Below are 24008 nucleotides of genomic sequence, written 5' to 3' on the forward strand. Positions count from 1 at the left end.
ACGCAACAATTTCTTTTAAATTTAAATACCCAACGGATGCATAATTTTCTTTGTTGCGTCACAAATAAATTACAAAATAATATCCACTTGGGGCGCTCCTGCTCTTCAAACAGACGTTGCTGGTTGCGCCTTTTAGTCTTTGTGTTTGAATTCTGGACTTTGTTTATTTTTTGCTCTACGATAAGTTGTAATTGTGACTATACGCTGTTGTATTTTATCGCCCTTCATGTGTTCGGCAGTGCTACAATACAATTTTTATATGGGTAATGTATATTTATTTTCTCCTATCGGAAATCAGACCATGCAATAATATTCTGAAACTTCCACAGCGATCAATTATTTTAACTGAAATTGGAATTAACAGGCAAAAATAATAATCGACAGGAATGAATTTCACAATTTAGCTTTGTTAATAGTCTGGAAAACATTATAGACTAACCTACAATCTTATGTCAGTATTTATTTTACGGCATACCCAGATATTGCTCCTCGTTTTACCCATTTTACAGTCTTAATGCTGTAATGTCACCGTCAGACGGTGTTTTTTTCATATATCAGCATATCAACACAGTCAGACAGTCATGGAATCTTCAGATCTTATGTGTCTGTGTGTGCCGTACTGTAATAAATTATATGTTCGCTCTTTGTATACATACTGAAAATACAGAAATATGTCCTTACATGCAGACAAATTCTGCAGTCATTCTTCTGTTCTCCAACACAGCGCAATATTTTTTAATGTCGTAGTCAGATAGTAGGGTAGGTAGATAATTTGCATCCGGGTACAGAGGTAGCAAATTTTAAGAGTTGTTCTTTTCATATGCCCCTATGCAGCTATGCCTGTATGCAGATATGGCTGAATGGTATAGGCTGGGATGGTCAGCTAATTTGCACTTTGAATCTGTGAATGTTTTACAAATAAAAGTATTACAGTATTATAATACTTCATTCGAAAAAATACCCTTTTATCAATTACTGAATTATTACTATGGTTGTTGGACAATTACAGAATTATCAATCATCTCTTTTATGTAGTATATATGATATCATTTTTGAACAGTTAAGCACTTTTAAATTTCATAAGTATTTCAATTGCCTTCACAGATTATAAATTATTCGTAGATCAAAATGACTAAAAAGATAGTTACTGCACATGATATTTTTATGTTTGTACCCAATCTGATTGGCTATGGGAGAATCGTGCTTGCTATAGTAGCATTCTACTTTATCAAAACAAATTATATTATTGCTGCCGCGTGTTATATTCTCAGTGGATTCCTAGATGCATTTGATGGTCATGCAGCTCGTCTTCTTAATCAAGGAACAAAGTTTGGTGCAATGTTGGATCAGTTGACGGACCGTGCGGCCACAGCTTGTTTATGTGTGGCACTTGCTACATTTTACCCTCAATATATGTTCTGGTTTCAAATGAGCTTAGCACTTGATATTGTAAGCCATTGGATGCACTTGCATGTTTCTCAGCTTGGAGGAACAAGTCACAAAAGCATTGGTTTAGAGGGGAACCCGATCATGCGGCTGTACTACACATCCCGGCCTGTATTGTTTGCAATGTGCAGTGGAAATGAATTATTCTTTGCCATGCTGTATCTCTTGCATTTCACTGAAGGCCCGTTGATAGAATTCGCTGGATTGAATCTCGGTCTTGTCCGATTGGTTCTTTACCTCAGTACACCCATCATGATCGGAAAAGCAGTGATCAGTTTGATACATTTGGTTGATGCTTCGCGAAGACTTGCAGAAGTGGATGCTGAAGAACGATCCAAAGCTGAATAGTTTGAAATAGGTTTGCTTATTCTGGTTTACTGTGTTGAAATCTTCAATGTATAAGAGTGCAATATTGATTGAAAAATTTGCGTTCAGGCAATTTGAAATTGGTTAATTCGGAGATGGACTGACATGACGTGTTGGAGCTGGGAAGCAATTTCAGTATAAAAATTTCTTTCAATCGAATCTGTATTTTTAAGTATGATTTATTATAGTAGCTCTATTGCCTCTGTATTTGTTCAGCAATTTCAGCAAAAAATAATTCGTTTATCGAATCTGTATTTTTAAGTATGATTTTATTATAGTCGCTATATTGCCTCTGAAATTTGTTATATCATTGCACAATGAATAATGGATCCCCGTTTTTTATTCTGCTATTTATTTAGATGATTGGTGGTTATAAACTGATTCATTATACAGCAAAATGATTCGTAATAATCAAAAATAATTTGTAAATTTAACTTATTAAATTAACATTTCAACTGATTTAAATTAACACTATAATTGGTTTATATATATATTGAGATCTTCAGATATAAAAGTAGGCACTGTGCGAATAACTGATTGAAACAAGAACATGTTTTAGTTTTTCAAACTAGAATGAATATTTCTGGTATAATATTTGTTTGAATTTGAACATTATAGAATCTTCCATAATATTTTGTAATTTAAATCTAAAAAACTTCCATTTACCTGAGCAAAATATTGTGCATAAAGTTTTCATTTTTGCACCTTCGTGGTAGGTATTGTTATAATATACATCTACTTTGTATTCTTCGTGCAGGAAGTCTTCGTTTATTCTACTCCTGTACATTACTACTCAACTATGCTATCATAATAAATACTGACATATTCGCGGGCTGTAAAGTTGTATTATACGTGTATCTGTTTGTGTTTATTTTTTTTGTTGTTTCTTAATCATGTAAAAAAATAGGACAAAATAATTAATTTTATATGGTATTTGAAATACAAATTACGTGCATAGATGGCAAAAACTGAAAAATTTGAATGTTTTGGAATTTTTGATAAAATATTTGTATACAGAATATGCTCTTATTAGATCATGTACCATTTTTAGTTATAGATACCATAGTTTCTATTTTCACAAGCATTTTGTGCTAAGCAAATCTCAGTTTCATTGGTAAAACTTTCTAAAGTTAATTTTTTTTGTTTAAATTTAAAAAAAATTCAGTGCATAATTTTTGCATATTCAAATATTTCATTTCATTTGGACATCTCCAGGTACTTTTATTTAAAAGATATATATATTTTAAGATCAAATATTTTTTCTCGAATTTTTTGAGATATGGCGAAATAACTTATTTTGGAAAATGTGATAGATTTCAGTTCCCGAAGCCTTGCTTTGAACAAACACCGAAATATTCTAGTCTACCTTTTTGTAACCTTTGTTTCAACATACTGTAATTTCTTCATTTTTGCTATATTTATTATTCTTTATGTTCGAGCAGTTGTTTTAACTTCTGTAGGTCAGATTGGTCCAGTTCCTATTATGTAGATGGGACAGCTCTTTTAGGTAAAAAATTCAAAACCTGAAAAAAAAATTTGTAATTTTTTCCATAATTATGTTTAATTTGTTTTATTTTATGTATGCAAATATCAAGCTAATGTAATCTGCTGTCTACCATGTCTCCCACAAATTGTTGGAATTTACGAGTGACTGCTGAGGTGAATCAAGGAGGAAGGAGATACATGGAAGATGTGACGGCAGTGCAATTCGAACGTGCAAAACAAAACAAAAAAGTTGTGGAATATGCCGCATTTGCTATATTTGATGGACATGGCGGCAAAGAAGCCGCACATTTTGCCAGAGACAATATTTTAGACAATATTAAATGTCAAAAAGGATTTTTTTCTAAAGATGTTGAACAAGTTAAGAAGTCAATAAAAGACGGATTTATCGCAACACATCACCAAATGTGGCAACATTTACCCACATGGCCAAAGACGTATAACGGACATCCCAGTACAGCAGGTTTGTAACATACCCCATAAATAGGAATCAATATCATGTTTGAATATTTCAATCATTATCATAGTTATTCATTATAACAAATGTCTTATCAATAACTTATGACTTAGCTGCATGCCAATGGGAAATTTATTTATAAATATTCAACAATAGAATGCGTGATTTAAAATCAGTATTATCGAACATATATGCTATTGATGCAACATGCTTTAAAAGTCAACTAATCAATAGTATTGATGTTTGATATGTTTAGTTACATAATTGTTATCTATGCAGGATGGCCAAAACAGAACCAAGTCTTTTGGAGCTTTCTAGAGAGACATAACTTTTGTGTCAAACGTCGTGAATTACTGAAACCTCTGGGTAGCCTACAATTTTATACACACAAGAGAATGTTGAATAAATTGTCTTCATGTTCTTAGAAGTTATTAAAAAATTTATGGGTTCCATTTCTGGGGCCACCCTGTGGTATTGCTTGTTGTCTCTGAGAACAGATGACCAAATATTTACCACTACTCACTGGAATATGTACAGCATCGAAATATCCTTATTTCACCAATCTGAGAATTATAAATCATGAATAAGGATGTTTAAATAATCTGATATGCTGGAAATATCCAATTAATTTCGGATGTCCATAGACCGTATGTGTAAATTTTTGTGGTTTAATTCATGTAAAATGACTAAATTTTACATAGAAACTAGCTATTTTTATATTCTGTTATCTTTTAATGTTGGTACATCTAGAATTAAATAAAAAATTCAATTAGGAAAAAAATATGTATTGTTCACAACTTGCAAGCCAGAAATAATTACTAAGTTAACTAAATCATTTTATACCAGCTGCCAATGTGGTATAGCTTATATTATATTGTGAGAAATTCTTCATCATATTAAAATATTGTGATACCTGCTTTTTTTGTTTTTAGGTACAACTGTTAGTCTGGTCCTTATCCGAGGAAACAAGATGTACGTTGCTAATGTTGGTGATTCAATGGTAGTCATGGGAACAAGAGAATATCGCTTCAAAAATAATGCCAGGGCTTTTCAGGTAAATTATTATTTTTCACAAAAACTTGCTGTTATGTTGACTTTTATACTATTAGCTTATATAGTTTCAGCCAAACTTACGTCTACTAATAAAATATACAGAAGTGATTCTAGTTAATATTGTTTATAGGGTGGTCATCAACAGATTATCTTTGTACATATTTCAAGATTTCTCGTTTCTGTTTATGATATACCAAAGAATTTGTTTATTTAGCACTTCAAAAATATTAATACTTTGATGGGTCATTCAAAGCTAACCTATACTAGTGTTGCATTACAATGTCGATGCTTTTTGTCATCGTATTAGAACCTTTGTTGACTGTGTGCCTACCTCTGTATACCATTACAGCTGTGTGGTGTAATTTAGTCAATTATTCTGTATATTGTGTAAAGAGAAAAGATGTCAATATACGATACTCCCATTTCACAAACCATTGCTCAAATTTAATAAGCAATTAGGCTGAGTCTGTATTGCAATTGCTTTATGTTTTGTTTAGTTTCTATTCTTAATTTACCATTTATACAAAACAATTTTATCAGAATGTTATATTTTTTTTATCTCGATGGTATTAGTATATTCTTGAATTGAGTGTTCATTTAGTTCAATATTTTCATTATTTCGTGGAGTTTTGGAATTTGCCACCTTCAATATTAAATCCAGTAGCTATGTACACTGAAACTTCATTTACTTATTAGGGATAGGTCACACTTCACTTGCACTCAATCAGAGTCATATCTGAGCAAATTTATGAGCAACCACTGAAACGCCAAGACCCACGAAAACGATCCTGGTGCCAATACACTCACACTTACCAATACTATACTGATTGGCAGAAGTATTGAAGCAGTTCAGGTCCATAACAATCAGTAAAAATGCTCTAAATGGTTCTGTTTTCCCAAATACTTATCACAGTTCATTTTGATTTAAAATTTTCGAATATTGTCCATAAGTCTTACACCCATGCAGATAGAGCAAAACCGTATTACGGACTTACAGTATTTCCGGAAATATGCCAATAGCTATGTGAATGATTGTGAAAAAATTAGTTGAGCAATGCTGAACTAGGAAGATACTAATCTTTTTATAATAGTTACTCCTTAAGTTATCAGTGGCTTTTTAATTAAAAGAACTTTATTCAGAAAGTGGGAAGGAAAACACCTCATAAATATGATGGTGCTATGTGCTGGTGATATCATTATATCATATCTATTCCAGGCTATGGAGCTGACCGTTGATCATAAACCTGAATTACCAGAAGAAAAAAAAAGAATTGAACACTGTGGAGGATGTGTTATGAATAAAGCTGGAGTAAATAGAGTCGTATGGAACAGACCTAAAATAACACACAGTGGTCCAATCAGAAGGTAAAACATTTACGATAAATATTATGGTGCAATGAGCCGAAATAAAAATAATGAACTTTTATAATCTCATACATTATTTTTCATTACTTTGTGTTGTTAAATACATGGAAAATCCCTGATATATACCAACTTTCACAATGCAAACAATCGTATCAGATGCATTTCAGTGAAATATCAGTATTTTGTGTTGTTAATTACGGTTGCTGAACTGTAGTATATACCAACTCTCACAATGCTAACATAGTATAATTTGTATTGAAAAATGACAAATTTTCCTTTTTCTAGAAATATATTTTATCAAAATTTATTTTTTAATATATTTCCTTCCAATTTCAGCTTGTAATACTAGTCAAGTAATTTTCAATAAGCTCAATGATCCCCCTTGTTATGTATTGTTATTTCTTGTTTAGAAGCACAAAACTTGACAGAATACCATTTCTTGCAATTGCACGTTCACTCGGTGATTTATGGAGCTTCAATTCAGAATTAAATGAATTTATAGTATCGCCAGTACCTGATGTGCATTGCTATGACTTAGTTGATGGAAGAGAACAATTTATTGTACTTGCAAGTGACGGACTTTGGAATATGGTAAATTTTGTATGAAGTTTACATCGATTCTGATGTGTTTCGGTAGAATATTAAAAAAGGCAGTTTTTTATCTGATGTGAATGAAGGAATTCTTTATCGTTTGTCCAAGGTATATTTGTGCAAGCACACATATTTTTATTAAAATGACAGTTTGTAATTCGCAGTTGACACAGCTTGCTCTAAACTCGGCTCTGGACGAGTTGTATCTCAAACGTGATAAGTTCGGTCGAGCTATTATCTTCCTGGTTCAGTATAGGTCATTAAATTTGTTGAACATGTATAATGCGCCGTTAAAAATCAGCAATTTTACATTTAAAATGGCTGTCAAACGATGTCAATAGTTCTTTCAGTTCGAATCTGGTATATTGAAATGGTTCCTCATTCAGAAATGTCCCAGTTTTGGTTTCAAATATGGCCCTAATCACTCAGTTAGATTATGTTTATCCTGCTATTCCAATAGAGTGAATGCAATTGAGATGACATGAAAACAAACCAAGGCAGCAGAAAAGGCCAATAAGAAAACCGGAAAGAAGTGACTGGAGGCATCTAGCGTCCATCAACAGCCTAAACCTAGAAATTAAGATCACATTTAATAGTTCATCATATATTAAGTTTTTTTGAATAACTAGGTTCGTCCTTATGAATCTGTCACGAGTGCTGGGACATTTGATCAAAGAAAGCAACAAAAATTAGTAACTGGTACTCCTGCACATGAATTAGTACAACTAGCATTGGATAGATGGAAAATGCGGGCGATGAGAGCAGATAACACAAGCGTTATTGTTGTTTATATTGAAAGAAAGAAAATGGAATCGACTGCTAAGAAAAGGTTTCAGAGAAAATATATTTTTTTAATGAAAATTGTTGTGCAAATTAGGTACATTGCGAAATTGGTTTCTGATTCCTCCATTTTAGGTACAGCCCAAGGCTGTGAAAAAAATTTACACAAAACTCCATGCTATATAAAAATGACTCAGACTTTCGACTCAGGTTGATGAAATTTGAGTCAGAGACTCTAACCAAATTTTGATAATGGTATTTTTTTGTATGGACACATTCTTTAATAGTCTTCTGAGAATGCTTTTTGACTTTCTGTGTGAAATTTTAACTTCCAAATTCTGAAATTCCAACAACGACTTCGAAGAATTTAAAATTTCCATACTCCCCACTCCACGTCCAACAACACGACTAATAAGAAAATCTTTTTAAATCAATACTCATATCTGAAAGAGACATTCATTTTTACTTATTATAATATGATCAATGTGAATATAGGGTTTTATATATTCCTATTATCCTCCTCAGAGGTTTGTCTATGTATGGTTGAGTATGAACTATCATTGTTGTATGATCTGATGGGTTGCCCTTGTGAATATTTAATATATTCTAAATTTGGTGATACATTGAAAATTTGATTGTTCAGAATGATAAATTGAAACGATTCGATTATTCGATTCATTCAGAGCGGGGGTCGGTCCAGCTCGCGATGCTTTGAGTAATATAATTCGGCCCGCTGAGTAATATAATTCGGCCCACAATGCTTCACTGAATTATAGTAACAAAACGGCTGTTTTGACAATTACCGGTATATTCTTTATGTAACAGAATTTATTGTGATGTGAGACATGTGTAGACTAAATTATATTATAACCTAACAAGTATATAATTCACTATTACTCGTTTAATGAGACTATAATTTGATAATAATTAGACAAATGGCAACAAAACGCAGAAAAGTTGATGCCAAGTGCAAAGGGTTCAATGGCGCCGAAACTATTCAAATGGAATTTTTTTAGTTGCAATGCAATGAGGAAATAAATCTATATTCTATTCGAGACATGTATCACAGCTTTATTTTTATTAAAAAAGTTTTCAACTTTCAACTTTCTTAAAATATGTGTAGCCCGCCAATGACCAATGACGAGGAACAAAAAATTGCTGACCACTGATTTAGAGCATCTAGAATTCTAGAGCATCGTTGCATTGAATACATCAGAAAGCACTGGCTCATACTTTAACACCCTACTCTGATTTTCTGTTGTACATCTGTCTATTGAAAACTAACACTCATATACACTTTTTGAAGGGATACTTATTCTGAAAGTTGGACAAGTGCAAGACTAGAAGGCTCCAAAACTCCAGATGACAACATGCCCTATCGAAATGCTGACAAGGAAACTGAGGTTGTTAACTCAGATCCACCTACACCAAGACTTGAAGATGAAACCAGAACTGGTTTGGTACCTGTTCCCCTTGGTGGTAAGTAGGCTTGTTCAATATTTATTCATCATATCTTCTTAGTTGTGAGTGAATCATTATTTTTATTTTAATAGCATTGTCCAAAACATTTTGAATAATGTAACAACAAACCTATACATATGAATAAAATATTTTTCCAATAATTGAAATGAGGAAAATTCACCCATCAGTCATAAAGTCAATCTACTTTGCAGCTAAATCAAGAATCTTTTTGGGTAAAATGTTGACATCCGAAGGGTTAATATATTTCAAATTATAGAAAATGTTACATATTATCTATTACATTATCACCTTATTACTTGGATATGAAAGTACCTATGAAAGATAGTAAATTTGACTGAAGAAAATTTTCTGAATCCTTGTGTATGGTTGATTTCATGCATTTCAATTCAATTTCCCCTCTTTTCAGCTCCCATTCCACCTCAAGTTGAAGCTGAATCATCTGATTTAAGTTCCAAAGGTATTGGCTAAAGTTTTAAAGACCTATATTTTTCAAAGGCATTGTCAACAATAGTAGAAAATGTGATTTTTTGAATGTTGTTTTGTTGCCAAGTTGGCAGAGCTGTGAGGTTGTAGGTCCACTGATATTAGAATTGGAGCAGACATCATATGGTGATAGATTTAATTAAAATTTTCGATAAACTCAAAAAGCATCAAGACTAAAAAAATTCAGCAGACAATTAAAGAAGGTTTCCATATTCTGAAGTTTTGTTGTCAAAAACTTTTCTTTGAGTTTGTTGCTGTGGAACCACTGTTGGAATTTTTCTCACGGAGTCTTGAGTTGTTCGTTGAATGACTCAGGATATTTTGTTATGTGATCAAAAACTCCACGAAATTGTAATTGGACCATTCGGTTACTTGGCGCATCTCGTTTTGTGCTGAAATCTTCATACACAAATCGTTTTCCAAATGCATTTCTTGTGTTTAGATGTGGAGCCGCTTCAGGACAGCAGCATATCTTCATCAAGTGGTGATATTGATGAGAATCGCATTTGCAAACCAATTCCAAAATTAGTTCGATCTAACAGGAGGAACAGGCTTGACGACATGATGTCAGAATCGACCAGTGAAGGTATGTACTCTGTAGTTCTGTACTCTTGCTCGGTGGGTTGGAATCTCCTTAAAATAAAAAGAATGAATACTAGTAGTAATGGAATTTCGAAGAAAAATAAATGGTATATTTAGAATCCATATAATTGCTGCATCAGTAAGAATACCTTGTTTTTCGATGCATTTTTGTCTTTCTGATATTTTGTATGTTGATGGTTACACAGTAGTATTGAATGACATAAAAATGAATAAATTAGAATCAGAGAAGAATTTTTTAATTTCCCACTCAATAATGGAAACTCACCCCCAGAATTTCCCACTCAATAAAGGAAACTCACCTCAGAATAATTTGACTTAAAACCACTTAAATGCCTTGGTCTACTGAAACCATACAGAATCGCTGTACCCGTATTACATACTACATGAATTTTACGGTAAATGATTGAACTGGATTATCTTGCTCACCCTACATGATTCTTGTATGCCAATCTTTAGTGTAAGCAAAGTACAAAATTCTCGTTTTTCCACTGTGTCTAGCAGTATTATTTTTTATTAATAATAATATGGCTAAATTTGTCATATGGTTAAATATTGCCCTTTCCACATAACATCAGCGCAGCAAAGCTTAATTAAGTCCTATAAATCATATTCGAAATCATATTCGAGTTTTTGGTTCAGTTAGTTTGGTATCATTGGTACCTATACCAATTTTTGTACAGGGGATGATATTGATAAACCAAGCAGTAGTAATATTGCCGAAAATCAATCTGGAAACGACGATGATACTTCAGGTCTGTGCAGTAAACGAGACAGTAGGTTTTGTGTCGTGGATTGTGTTGTATGTTATCGAATCCTAAAAGTTATATTTTTGTGTATGTTTTCACAAATTATGATTTTTACAAGATTGATATTGCAGCATGCTATTTCTTTGCCAGTTTTGGTGGAATTTAGGTTTGATTTCTAAAATCCTCTCATTAATATGTGTAATGCCCGAATTTTATTATTTTAGAATCAAAACCAGTACGTAGAGTTACAAGGAGATTATCCAAAGATATTGAAAAATCGACGAAGCGATCCACAAGGTACTTCTAAACTTAATTTCGAACAAACCTTTTTATTATACGTTTTTTCATGTTTTTTACCCCAAAAAGGGCTCTGTATATTTATATATCACAGGTTACTGCATCTGGAACAAATAAATGGATTAATTATTCCCATACCTGAAGTTGACTGGTAACTACACGAGGCACCGTGGTTCATCATGCGATTACCCATCTTAACGACTTTCCTCTTTCATAAGATAATATCCTGTCCCATATGTTAGGAACTCAGATGAAGTTTCTTCGATTTCAATTCTCAGCGTATTTTGTAACGAGAAGAAAATTCTAAACTTGTTTGTCTTATGTAGATCATCACACGGCAAGAACAACGATGACAAGGAAGGAGAAAAGAAAGCTGTTAAGCGTAGAAAATCTGAAGAATTTACAACAACGGCATCCAAGTGTCGCAAGATTGGTTCACCGTCGGAGAGGGCAGGACGAACTGAAACTCGTAGATCGACACCTGCACTTGCAAAAACAGCCGCAACTATCAAAAGAAGAACAGAAAAATTGGGAAAATCTGCACAAACGTCACTTCAAAAGAGACCAAACTCTGCTGAAAGACTCGCAGTCAAATCACAAACAGCTAAACCTGCTCCAAAACTAAACCCTGTTGCAAGACGTAAAAGTGAACCTGTCCTGGCGCGAAGAAGTACTCGTGTTCCTAAAACTCCAGCAAAAATTTCGAAATAAGCCGACCAGTTTTATCAATTTCTGCCAACCAAGCTAGATGAAGTCTAAAATGTACCAGTACCTTTTTTGCTTTTCTCATTACGAGGATGCTTCTCGAAAGTGTATAGAAATTATTTTTACTGCCAAAAGAATTGCAGCAATGGGAAGCCGTTCTCGCTTTTAGTAGTTATTTTAATATCGATTTTAGCTGTATTTTAAAATTTTAATTGACTGAATTTTCTTTCTATAAATATTAGACTAAAGAAAGTTTGAAAGCCTCATAGCTTTGTGTACTAGCTTTGATGACAAGACCCTGAAGAAAAACTGCACTTCATCAAGTTATAGACCAAACTAAACCATTTGATGACCAATTTTTATTGCTTGGTTATCCAATTTTGTTTTACTGGATGTCTGGAGCTATTATTTGTCATTTCGTTAATAAAAATCATTATCAGTATTCTTTTTGAAATGGATTGTTGCCACTCAAATTGTTGTTCTGTGTAATCAGTTTGTCTTTTGTCGATGAAAGCTTTTCATTTGTTTCTATGTTAATTTTAACTAAATTTGTAATGCTTATTATTTACTGTGGTAGAATCCTAATATAAGAATGAGCTTTTCATGCAAGAAAACAGGCCGTTTTTTTTTAATTTCCGACTTTTATGGGAATATCAGCATGACAATATAAATATTATTTCATCACTTAATTGAAGACGTTTATTCATCAAGCATGCATGGAAAACTATTTATTTTTAAGAAACATATTCTATCATTGACTTCTAATTCGGATATACATACTTTGTGTACTTCATTAAGTTAGGAAACTACTTTGGCTAAATTTGGGTGTTTGGAAACTTTTTTTCTTATGGCTGTTATTATAGCAACGATTACATATAATGATAGATTTTGAGTGATTTTCTACAAAACAGATCAGTTCAAATATTGGAAATTAAATCTGGTACAAAAATCTCCTCATGTTGAGTGTAGGTTAAAAGCCAGTGTTTTACATAGCTTTGGTGCACAATCAGTACTTTATGTGCTGTTCTGGTTGCGTATTTAAAGGTAGCTTTTGGTTCCTTTTATTTACAAACTTACGATTAATAGAACATTTTAATCTGTTGTTTTTGTGACTACGTTTTGTGTTTTATTTAAGAAATTCTTTTTATTCTTTTCCTGTGCAGGAGTTTTCTCTGTTTAATGTCGTTTTATATGAATGGATTTCCAACTGCACTCATTTCATCTCTGCTGACTGTAATTTGCTTTTTAATATTGAAATTGTTAAAATATGTTCTTGTTGCTTCATTTTTTTTTCGAAATGCTAAAAAAGTAGTGATAATGATTGACTAAATGTTCTAATGAAATTTTATTCAGAATTTTGTTACCGATGGTTTTATGTTCTCCCTCATACCTTTGTCTTTACACTATTGTAAACAGTTTACTCCACTTCATATTTCATGTGAACGTCTTTTATATTTCAATAAAACTAGGTTTAATCAATGCGAGTTGATAGAATCATCGACATCCTGCTATGCCACGCCATACAGGTGGCGATTGGGGCTATTATAATTATAGGATAAGTTCGGATATCTGTAATTGTTACTATCCGGATTACAGATATATCCGTATATGTCGTATTATAACTATCCGGTTAAACAGATGATACATAGCATACGTGGCGTTGATTGAACATGCGCTCATTTTATACCGGAAACCCAATGGCAAAAACAGCGACAGGAAAGTATAGTCATCAAGACTGCCCCAACCTTGCACCCAACTCTTCAAGGATATTCAACTGAATTCGTTTACAGCCTTGTCTATAGTTACAACCTATTTTTATAAAGCGAATGCGCTATTCTATTACATAATAATCACATTTAGCAGACTTGACAAGAAGTATCAAAATCACTAGTGAGCATATGTATTATTTACTCTTTTTTATTATCCAGTTAACAGTTTCAAAACTATCTGGATAATCCAACCCTAGGACAGGGTTTTCCCAATTGTGTGCCGCTAAGCGCGGTCGGTCTAAACTCTGTGTGCCGAGAGAGATTCTCGGGTGTGCCTTTGAGTTTTTCAAATTAACAGGATTTGTGTTTAGTCTGATATCGTGTCCGGAAAATTCACCGTATAAAAATAGCCGCAAGAGCATCTTGCTGTAAAGAAAGTATTCGTGATAAAAACAGTTTTCGAAGTACCCTTTTATTTAAAAAAGATTCGGTATTGAAGGGCTAACCCTATATAAACTGTTTTTATCACAAACACTTGTTGTACAGTGAAATGTCTTGCGGCGTTCTTCATGCTATCACAATTACGAAATCTCCTCCGGCAAAATTTTCTGTGGCGCATTTTCCTAGAACCGTCTAGCAGTATTCACTAAGTTTACTTGATATTTAGTTTTTCCAATGCAGGGAATTGTTTGTTTATTCAAAACTAAGTTTCATGTTGAAGCATGGAAAAGTATTTTGTAAAACATGATCATAAGCGAAGTGAGATACAGTTCGGCGAAAGTGTAAACGCTAATATAAAAATGTTTACATTCAGTACGAGTTTTTTGTAGCTTAGCTCCAAGGCTTTGCAAATGTGAATTTTCTGCTGTGATAGAAATTAGGAACAAAATCGGGGACAAGTTCTGGGAATCGACGCAATGCGAGTCTGCTTGGCAATGACGTACCTTTGTTACTTATCGATCTTGATCGGTAAGTATGTTGATAGGTATTTGTGTGTTTGTCTGTTAGATACACGCGATATCTCACGAAAGTGAGGTTGAATCCGCTCCAAATTTTGCATGTGCATTCATCATATCTCGTATCAGAAGCCTATTGATTTTGGATGAATTATGTCGTATAATTAGCGAGTTAATAATTAATTAGTGATGAGACACACGGTGTCGCTATGGAGTAAGAGTAGATGAATCGAAACCGCAGTTTCTGTTTTGGGGGATTCCCTGAATTTCGATCGATAAGTATTCGGTCTCCACCCGATATTCTCGTTTCAACCTTATTAGTTTATCAAATATATCATTTAAAACTTTTTTTGTAATAAGTGTGCCGCGACGTTGTATAAATTTTTTACGGCCTCGAAAGCTTGGAAAATTTGAGAATCGATGCGCTAAGAGGGTTCGGGAACCTTTTTGTTCAAGAGAGCCAAAAAAGTTCCTATTTTCAATTGCATTTTCATGTGAGCCATATAAAAAATTTTATCACCAAACTTTTCATCACCATGTCTTAAATTTTTACCCAAAAGTCAACACATACAATGTCAATATGTATTTCATGTGACTTCTGATGCTGCATATTGTCGCTGAGGGCCTTGAACGACTGACCGTTCACATGCAGCACAACTTTAAATATCGATCGGCTTTGCTAGTTCAATATAAATATTACAAATATACAGTACAAACGGATGTAAGACTTTTTTTATTGTGCCGCAACTCTATCGCTTTGTTATATCACAAAATATGTTTCAAAATCCTCTAGTTTTGTCACGACTCACGATGACAGTCGGGCAATTCTCTGATATAATATAGACATGCGCAGAGCGCGCGTTTTCAAACGTATTGGCAAATTTTTCGCCAAATTTGGCTATAAAAGAGTTTGAAATCAGGTAAAAATAGTAAGCTCAGCCTTGCAATATTAGATTTCTCTGGGTGCCATATGCCGTCACAAAAAGAGCCATATATGGCTCGCAAGCCGTTGGTTCCCGTCTTCCCGCTCACTGCACTAAGGTCTTGTAGTGTGCCGCCAAGTTGTATGTGCAAATTTTTTACCGCGCCGCAAGTTTGGAAAGTTTTAGAACCAATGCGCTAAAGCAGTGGTTATCAAAAAAATTTTGCTCGCGGCGCACTAAGCAAATCAAAAAAAAATGCGGCACACTTGTAGAAAAATAAAGTTAGCTTTAGACAAATTTATTCTGCAAATGTTCATGCGATGGGTGTGCCAATTTTGAGAAACAAATAAGATTGAAACGAGGTTCCGTCGCTGTCAAGCGCACCCGCATTTTGTAGTCAATTCAATGAAGTCGCTCCCCTTTTCTTTTAATTCAGTCAAAGCAGAAAATCGGTGTTTACAGAGCCACGAAGATGCAAATGACAGATTATTTTGATGGCTTTTGCACCGATAATTGAATAGGATTTGTAAGAAAGTAGCTTAAATTCGTCCAACCATTTTGGGGAAACAGTGCATAAAAAAACAGGTAATTTCGTAAACGAATAGCTTATTTTTAAAAATCTAAACGGCACACCTGGTAATCACTCAGTGCCGCGGGCACACAGTTTGAGAGACACTGCGCTAAGGTCTTGAAATTGTGCCGCCACGATGTGTAAATTTCTTACCCGCCGCAAGCTCAGAAAGTTTGAAACCAATATGCTAAAGTCTTGGAAGTGTGCCTCGAATTTTTTATGACATTCCCAAGATTATTACGCAATAATCAAGATGAACATTATTCTATAGCGATAGTAATGGGTGTAGTTTGGATCACACATATAAATATTTATAAATATGTATTGTGTGATACTTGCAATTTGTCTGATGCCAATTTGTTTACCCAGTACAGCTAGGTATTTTGCCAACGTGAACCTATGGATGGTTTTTATATTTAAAAGCTAAAAACGATGAATAGTTGTTTGCAATTGACCCCCGAAATATTGTTTTAATATTATTTACTGTCGAAACGTATAATGTTTGCGGATAACGTATTTGAAAAACTTTGATTTGTAATAAAGTGTATCGCGACTTTTTCATTTCGTTATTATTGTGCCGTAGGCCGAAAAAGACTTGGAACCACTTTCTTAGGGCTTTTTAATCATCATCATTACATCTCATTGTTATATCATAAACGTTATCGCAGCATTATTGCCTGTAGCTGCATAAAAGGTATAATACTGTAGTTCCCTTATTAGATTCAATTAATGCAAAGTGAGACGAATAATAACTTTATCTGATATTGGTGCAAGAGAAAGGACCAGAAAAGACCAATTCATCTTCGCCATACTACGCCCATATTGAATGTATTTAGTTAGAAAAATTTTGAAGGTATTACGAGAAATAAGAAACCGCACTGAGGCACACTGAATTATCGCGCCTATCGGCTATTAATGAAGTCACGGGATGTTGAGATTTCGTTCCTTTTTTGTATCCCCGCGGCCCAGAAAGTCCAGATACTGTACTTGTTGTCCGGTCGTAGGGTTCAAAAATACTGAAAACTTGGTATTTTTCATCCCGTGTTCCTTTGACAGTAGCCTCTGTGTTCCAAATTACCTATACAGTAAATATATATATATATATATATATGTTCATTCATTACGGAGTTGATAATCTGATAAACAAAATTAGGAGGTTATAGTATGAAAACACCATTTTGCACAAAAAAATGTAAAATTATGCACGCGCACTCTTTTTATGAACGTTTTGCCCATGACCAGATTGAAGTTCATTCTAATCGGCAGAACATGCTATTTCTATATGCTTCTATGAATAGAAATCAACGTCTAGTATTATTTCGAAACTTCTAGCTTCTAAACTTAAAATAACATTTTGTATGATGGCTATGAGTACTTGTAAAATTCTGGTTTTATTCAATGCCTTGTTTTACATTGTTTCCTGTCAAAACTGTGGCCTTCCGGAACCCCGGGACAAAATCGACTGGAGGAGATTGAAGGGAATTTGGTATAGATCCATAGTGGAGAGAAATGGCGCCAATGATTGTGTTGCAATTGAAGATATAAAACCCACAAGTGATGGTTTTAGCTCTAATTTTTTTAATGTGAAATATCCTCAACATTTGGTGTTTGTGGACTGGATTCGCACTGGTTTCGAAGTATACAGCAGACGTGCAGAATTTGAAAGTTATATCCAAGACGTGTGTCTGAATGGTGGTCAAAACCTTATCTTGCGTAACGCAACACGAAATTCGAAAATTATTGAATTCAGGAAACATGTCGTCTTAACCAACTATAAACATTACGTCATCGTGTTGGGCTGCGGTCAAGGACAAAGACACATCGTGGCCCATACTCAGCGCAAGCGTCCAACAATCAACGATATGCGCCTTATACACAACAGAATTGCAACCATCGGGCATGGCTGGAATGGAGAGCAGTTGTATTTTACTGGTTGTGTCAGTGGAACAACCGGGGCAAGCAATGAAACCCTTTTCCCAACTAAAAACTGATCTAAATGGAAAGAATTTCAATAGGTTATAATATTTACAAGCATTTAATGGTACTTATCTGGTAAACAAACTATAGGGATATATATATCTCATTGTTCTACCACAAAGTTGACATACTGTTTCCAATTTTAAGAAGTATGATCTTTTTGTAGATTCCCTTTTTTTACTGTAATACAAATGTAGAATAAATATTAAAAAATTTTTCAATTTCTATAAAGTGAAGAATAGACGTACCACTCTGTCAAGAAAAAAGTATCCTTGTATGATAAGCCATAACATTGCCTGGTCTTTGAATCACTTTTGTTTTACAAAAGATTGTTACACAATAATTGTGTTACATATCAATCACATTTGTTTTGCGTATTTTGTGATGGGATGGTAAAGTTCACTCTTTCACAGCCCAAAGGGCTCTCCAACATGGTCCAGGTGAACCCACAGGGATCCACAGCGCGATTACAGGCGGTCCACAGATAAAGTGCTAGGTATTGGACACGTGAGTGGACCTGTGGATCGTTTTAATATTTTGTTGTTGTTGTTCTTAGTAATTTTCGTCTTCATCATTATAAAATCGCTTTTCTCTTCGAATTTTGGACCAATTGCTTTGAAATTTTCAGTAGTTGAAGATTGATTTTTCTGCTAGAAGGCTATTACTTTTATTTCTTTCTAAATTTTCTATGAATCCTATGGGATCTAATATTTCATCCAATATTTAGCTGAATTACTTTTTAATATGGGAACACGGCTCATTCTACAAATTGTTGCTACTCGAAACTCGGAAGTTTTTGAGGGTACGGTACCGGTAACGTCAAAGGCAAGGACTGCTTCGCTCTGGGCCACGTGTCCATATATTTCACCCAAAGTGGCGGTTTGTCCACTTTCGTGTATTCCCCGCGGTCCAGACAATTGAGATGCTTTGAGGAGTTAACTTGCTGTATTGTATACCGACCCTTGGGCTCAAAGTTATTGAAAATTTGATGTTCCTGATCCCATGCTCCTTCATTTGAAGAGATCGTGCGTAAACAGGACTGCTGTGAAGATCATAATTCATGTAGCTACATTGTTGCTACAGTATCCATATCCTTTCAAATTGCATATGCAGTATATATATTAATTTATTACGGAGTTGATAATCTGATAAAATAAAACGACAGCAGCAATTGCCACTGCGTAATGGGAACAATTTCCGACCTCCGACGTACGCTATTTTTATGATCTTTTTGCACATGAAAAGAAATAATCGGCGGAATGAATATATTGTAATAAGTAGCCTGAGGATTAATTACTTTATCAACAGCATCTGCAAAAAAGAAATTACTAATGTGAGCATATGGGCGTGAGGATATTGGGACTCAACAACAATGATGTTAAAAAGGAAGTCATTATAGCAAATGCAGGAAGTGGAACCTAAAATGCGGGACGTCCAATAGAATTTTCAAATTTCAGCAAATCATTTTCAGTTGCTTCTGCAGTATCTAGCCAAAGAAGAATCAGTTTAAATTAATTTTCATATTTACTAAAATCGTAGGTTTAAATAATCTAGGAAGATGTTATAAAAGTATGTGTTTGCGAGTTTTATATAGTAAACTAAAAGACATTTATTGCAATTTTTCTGTGCATTATATTGATTTAGTCAAGACAGTTCATGATCAGTTATGCGTGATAAGAACAATTTCAGCCCAACAGTCGGTGCGTCTCTTCAAATCAATTAAAGCCTATAAAGTTAGTATGAAATCAGCATTTTGCAAAGATACCGGTTAAATTATGCTCACACGTTTTATGATATATAATACGCAAATTAAGAAATTTGGATATTTTCTTTATCAGCGGAAGTTCTTGTTATTATTACTTCTATATGATTCTAAGAATAAGAATGATTTATATATATGTTTATAGATCCTAGTTTCCAAACGTGAAATAGTGTATAATGGCTGTGAGAATTTCTACAATTCTAGTTTTATTCAACGCCTTGTTCTACATTGTTTGCTGTCAAAACTGCGGCCTCCCAGAACCTCAAAGAAAAATCAACTTCAAAAGATTGAAGGGAGTTTGGTATAGATCCGTATTGGATAGGGACGGGACCAATGATTGTGTTGCAATTAAAGATATAAAGCCAACGTGTGACGGTTTTAGCTCTAATTTTTTTAATGTGAAATATCCTCAACATTTGGTGTTTGTGGACTGGATTCGCAATGGTTTCGGAGTGTACAGTAGACGTGCAGAGTTAAAAAATTACATCAAAGAGGTTTGTCCAAATGGTGGTCAAAACCTTATCTTGCCTAAAGCAACACGGGATTCGAAAATTATTGAATTTAGGAAACATGTCTTCTTCACAGACTATAAAAACTACTTCATCGTGCTGGCTTGCGGACAGGGAAAAAGATTCACTGTGGTACATACTCCGCACGAACGCCCAACAATCAACGATATGCGCCTGATACACAACAGAATTGCAGCCATCGGGCATGGCTGGAGTGAAGAGCAGTTATATTTTACTGGTTGCGTCAGTGGAACAAATGGGACAAGCAATGGGACCTTTTTTCCAACAAAAACTGAAATAAATCAGGGGTAGTTCCAGGACAAAATAAAATTTACAAGAAACCAATGGCATTTATATGGTGAAAGTGATATATTATTCAACCACAAATTTATGATATTATTCTGAGTTCTATATAAAAACATGATTCTTTAGTATTCCTGGTTTGTCATACTGTATAAAAAATATGGAATAATTGTATGAGGTATTAATTTACAATTTCTACAAATTGACCACCCACGAGGTCTCACATTTATGGACTCCTTGTCTAATAAAGTGCTGTCCAATGCCTTTTCCAAAACTTCTGATTTATTTATAAGGCATAGCAGTATTTAACAGCACATTTCCTTGTCCTTGAGGTCTATTGAATCATACAACGAGCCTACTTTTTTGGCTTTTCGTTACGAAAGATCAAACTTAACACTTATATAGGAAGTATAGAATATTTTTCCTGATTGTTTCTTGTTTTTTGTGTGAAATCCAGCGATATAATGAAATCTATTATATCATGAAAATATATTCGGGCTATCATGATGTTGGTCAGCTAATGAAAATGACTAATATTTGGCGATAGTGCATCAATTACTGGAGCACCAACAAGTTTTTTGGAAATGATAAATTTATCGAAATCATTTTCTGAAAATCTCTGAAAAAGATGATGTATCAACAATTCCTAGTTTCCCTTTATACTGCAAATATATTAATCAAAACCAAAAGAGAAAAAGGAAACATAATTACAGCAATTGATTATGCAAACTAGTAAACAAATATAGTTTCACAAATCAAGTGCATTATCACAAAAAAAAAATTTAGTTGTTCTCTTTCAGTCTCTGTTTATATTCATTTAAATTGCATGGTAAAACCTACAAAATACTCCTAATATTTGGTTACGTTTGCTCCAGCTTAAAGGATTGATATTCAACGCAACCAATATTATTACATTAGGTCGGTTTCGCTTCCTTTGAAACAGGTAAAGAGGAGATGCTTCTAACAATAGCGTTCACAAACATGAAATTGCTCATGTGAGCATATGGGCTTGAACATGTTGTATTTCAAAATTTTAAACTCAAAAAGGAAGTTCCTCTGGGAGCATTAGGTTTGCTACTTTTTCCCTTGACGAAAAAAATGACCAAATATAGTTTAGGGTTGCATCCGAAGAGTCTTCATTAGTCAATCGTGAACACGCCCGTTCAGAAAAAGAACATGAGAAGATGTTATAGGATAACTCTTGCCATGTTTTTTAGGGCGAACGTAGTGAGTGTAAATATTGGTGTCGTGCGAGAGACTTTTATGATGACACCTCACAAATTTCATCAATTGCTTTTGCAATATATATACAGCAAAAAGAGCATCTGCTAGGATAACTTTTTTATATTTACTAGAAACCTAAATTTTGACTATTGATAATTACTATCTGAAATGAATAAATTCACGTGTCTTTTGGTATTCAACTTTTCGGTTTACTTCACACTATGCTATGGGTGTGGACTTCCAGAGCCCGAGAGAAAAATAAATTGGAAAAGATTGAAAGGAACTTGGTATAGATCCATGTTACAGAGGAACAACTTCAATGACTGCGTAGCAATCAAAAATATAAAGCCCACAAGTGACGGTTTTACTTCTAATTTTTACAATTTGAAATATCCTCAACGTTCGGTAATCGTGGATTATGTTTGAAATGGATTCAGAAAATACACGACAAGGTCGGATTTGAAAAGCTATGTCAAAGAAGTGTGTTCGAATGAAGGCCGAAGCCTTATAATGCCTGACGCAACACGGAATTCACATCTAGTTGAATTCAGACAATACGTCTTCTATTCTGATTACAAAAACTACGTTATAACTCTTGCTTGCAATCAAGGAATAAGACGTATAGTTGGACATACTCCACATAAGCGCCCAACAGCCGAAGAAATCCGCTTGATTCACAACAGAATCGCAAAGATAGGACATGGATGGAGTGAGATGAAGTTGTACTTCACTGGCTGCGTGAAACCGTGACAACAAGGATGCTATCTTTCCTATGAAAAAGATTTTCAAAAACGCTCACATTTCACAGTTTAATAAAAAGATGACATTATTGCTGTTTCTTGAGCATTTTACAGAAATATATGTTAAATTTTGGAACATGAAAATAATTGTCGCCAATGTGTCTGGTAAATTTTGTATGCCAATTTTACGGACCATAAAGCGCTCCCCAAATACGTTTTTTTCTCAAAATTCTATTCTGTGCCATAAGCCCGCGCACCTAAAGTATTTATGGATCAGTGCTTTATTGACTACATTCCAAAACCAGCACCAGTGCCAGTTACGCCTCATAGCCTGGTGATGTATGAATAAAAAACTAATCAGAGCCATTTATTGGCAGTGCGCCTCCTAACCCGGTGAGCCTTATGGTCCGTAAAATATTGTGATTTCGTTTTATTGTTGCTGTTCTATCAGTTTCCTTGTATGCTTGATTTATTAGCTTTGGATGATTTGATGACGTACATATAATTGAGTAATAAACGGAAATATAAATGAACTTCAATTATATGTTTAAACTCATATCGTCGCTGCGTTATGTCAGTAATTTTTACACATTCAAAGTATAAAGCAACAATTTGGAAGTTACTGCTGAAGATATGTTAGGGTAAATTGTATAATTTTTGAAAAAATTCACATCTTTAATTTTCTGTTTTATCCAGTTTAGAGAAACAAACCACTTGAAGGAAAAAATAACATGTAATATTGAATATCAGGGCCGAAAAAACTCCTTCAAATTTTGAAAATTCCCAATACACAATTTTTTCCCCTAAAAAATGAATTCCTCAGTACAATTTTTATTCCTACTTAACTCAATAAAATTTTATTAGCGCAATGGAATTTATTCAGCTATTTTACAACTTTTCAAAAGATAACACCCAATGTAGAATGACGACAAACCTTTTACGAGAGAAAGGTTAGAATACTAGCTTCACGTGAGAAAGGTGTACGAGTCCCTTTTTGTAACTATTGTTGAAGATCCGAGATTTCAATTTTAACCATGTCATTCATTTTTAAAATAACATAGAAAATTATAAACGAAAAATTGACAATGCAACGCATTTAGGAGTTTCGCTTATATCGAGGGCACTCGATTGTCTTACCTGATAATTAGTTAGTTCCGAGTTATTCGTGTATTTGTTAATTATTCATATAAACTTTAGCTACAGTCAAGACACCAAAACACTATTTTTTACAGAAAAACAGTCGCCTATAGAGATTTCTCAGGTGAAAATATTACCCAAATCTATCTTTTGTAAATGTGGATGCGCACATTAGCACAAAGAATGTTCCTAAATGTCGTTTTATTTCAAATAATACCTTTCCTTACCAGAACATTATTGGCAAAGCGCCTGGTTTACAGACAGCCTTGATCTATGGTAGGAACCACTCCCAAATCCAAAGACGACTGTGGAATGTCAAT

At 34.0% G+C, this 24008-nt stretch overlaps 2 protein-coding genes across 3 annotated transcripts; both read left to right on the forward strand.

The window, feature by feature from the left end:
- Positions 1 to 1075: 1075 nt before the first annotated feature.
- LOC120337249 (CDP-diacylglycerol--inositol 3-phosphatidyltransferase-like) lies at positions 1076 to 1933 on the forward strand. Its single transcript, XM_078116734.1, has 2 exons — positions 1076 to 1804; positions 1882 to 1933. Exon 1 carries the CDS (start codon positions 1129 to 1131, stop codon positions 1792 to 1794), a length of 666 nt encoding a protein of 221 aa, XP_077972860.1. The 5' UTR covers positions 1076 to 1128; the 3' UTR covers positions 1795 to 1804; positions 1882 to 1933.
- Positions 1934 to 3386: 1453 nt separating this feature from the next.
- Positions 3387 to 13356, forward strand: LOC120337247 (protein phosphatase 1D-like). 2 transcript variants are annotated; one of them, XM_039404976.2, is made up of 11 exons: positions 3388 to 3778; positions 4705 to 4826; positions 6042 to 6190; positions 6601 to 6781; positions 7411 to 7610; positions 8868 to 9040; positions 9450 to 9500; positions 9969 to 10112; positions 10810 to 10881; positions 11100 to 11172; positions 11499 to 13356. In XM_039404976.2, exons 1-11 carry the CDS (start codon positions 3430 to 3432, stop codon positions 11881 to 11883), a joined length of 1899 nt encoding a protein of 632 aa, XP_039260910.2. In that variant the 5' UTR covers positions 3388 to 3429; the 3' UTR covers positions 11884 to 13356. The 2 variants fall into 2 exon arrangements, with proteins under 2 accessions (XP_039260911.2, XP_039260910.2); XM_039404977.2 differs by lacking the exon at positions 10810 to 10881 and having other exon boundaries at positions 3387 to 3778.
- The last annotated feature ends 10652 nt before the right edge of the window (positions 13357 to 24008 follow it).

This window comes from Styela clava, chromosome 10 (genome assembly GCF_964204865.1).
Source record: "Styela clava chromosome 10, kaStyClav1.hap1.2, whole genome shotgun sequence".
NCBI classification, from domain to species: Eukaryota; Metazoa; Chordata; class Ascidiacea; order Stolidobranchia; family Styelidae; genus Styela; species Styela clava.

Coding starts and splice junctions, on each gene's coding strand:
- LOC120337249 (XM_078116734.1), top strand. CDS start 1,129: ATGACTAAAAAGATAGTTACTGCACATGATATTTTTATGTTTGTACCC.
- LOC120337247 (XM_039404976.2), top strand. CDS start 3,430: ATGTCTCCCACAAATTGTTGGAATTTACGAGTGACTGCTGAGGTGAAT. Junction 9,041..9,449: donor GGTACCTGTTCCCCTTGGTG/GTAAGTAGGCTT, acceptor CCCTCTTTTCAG/CTCCCATTCCACCTCAAGTT. Junction 10,882..11,099: donor AAACGACGATGATACTTCAG/GTCTGTGCAGTA, acceptor TTATTATTTTAG/AATCAAAACCAGTACGTAGA.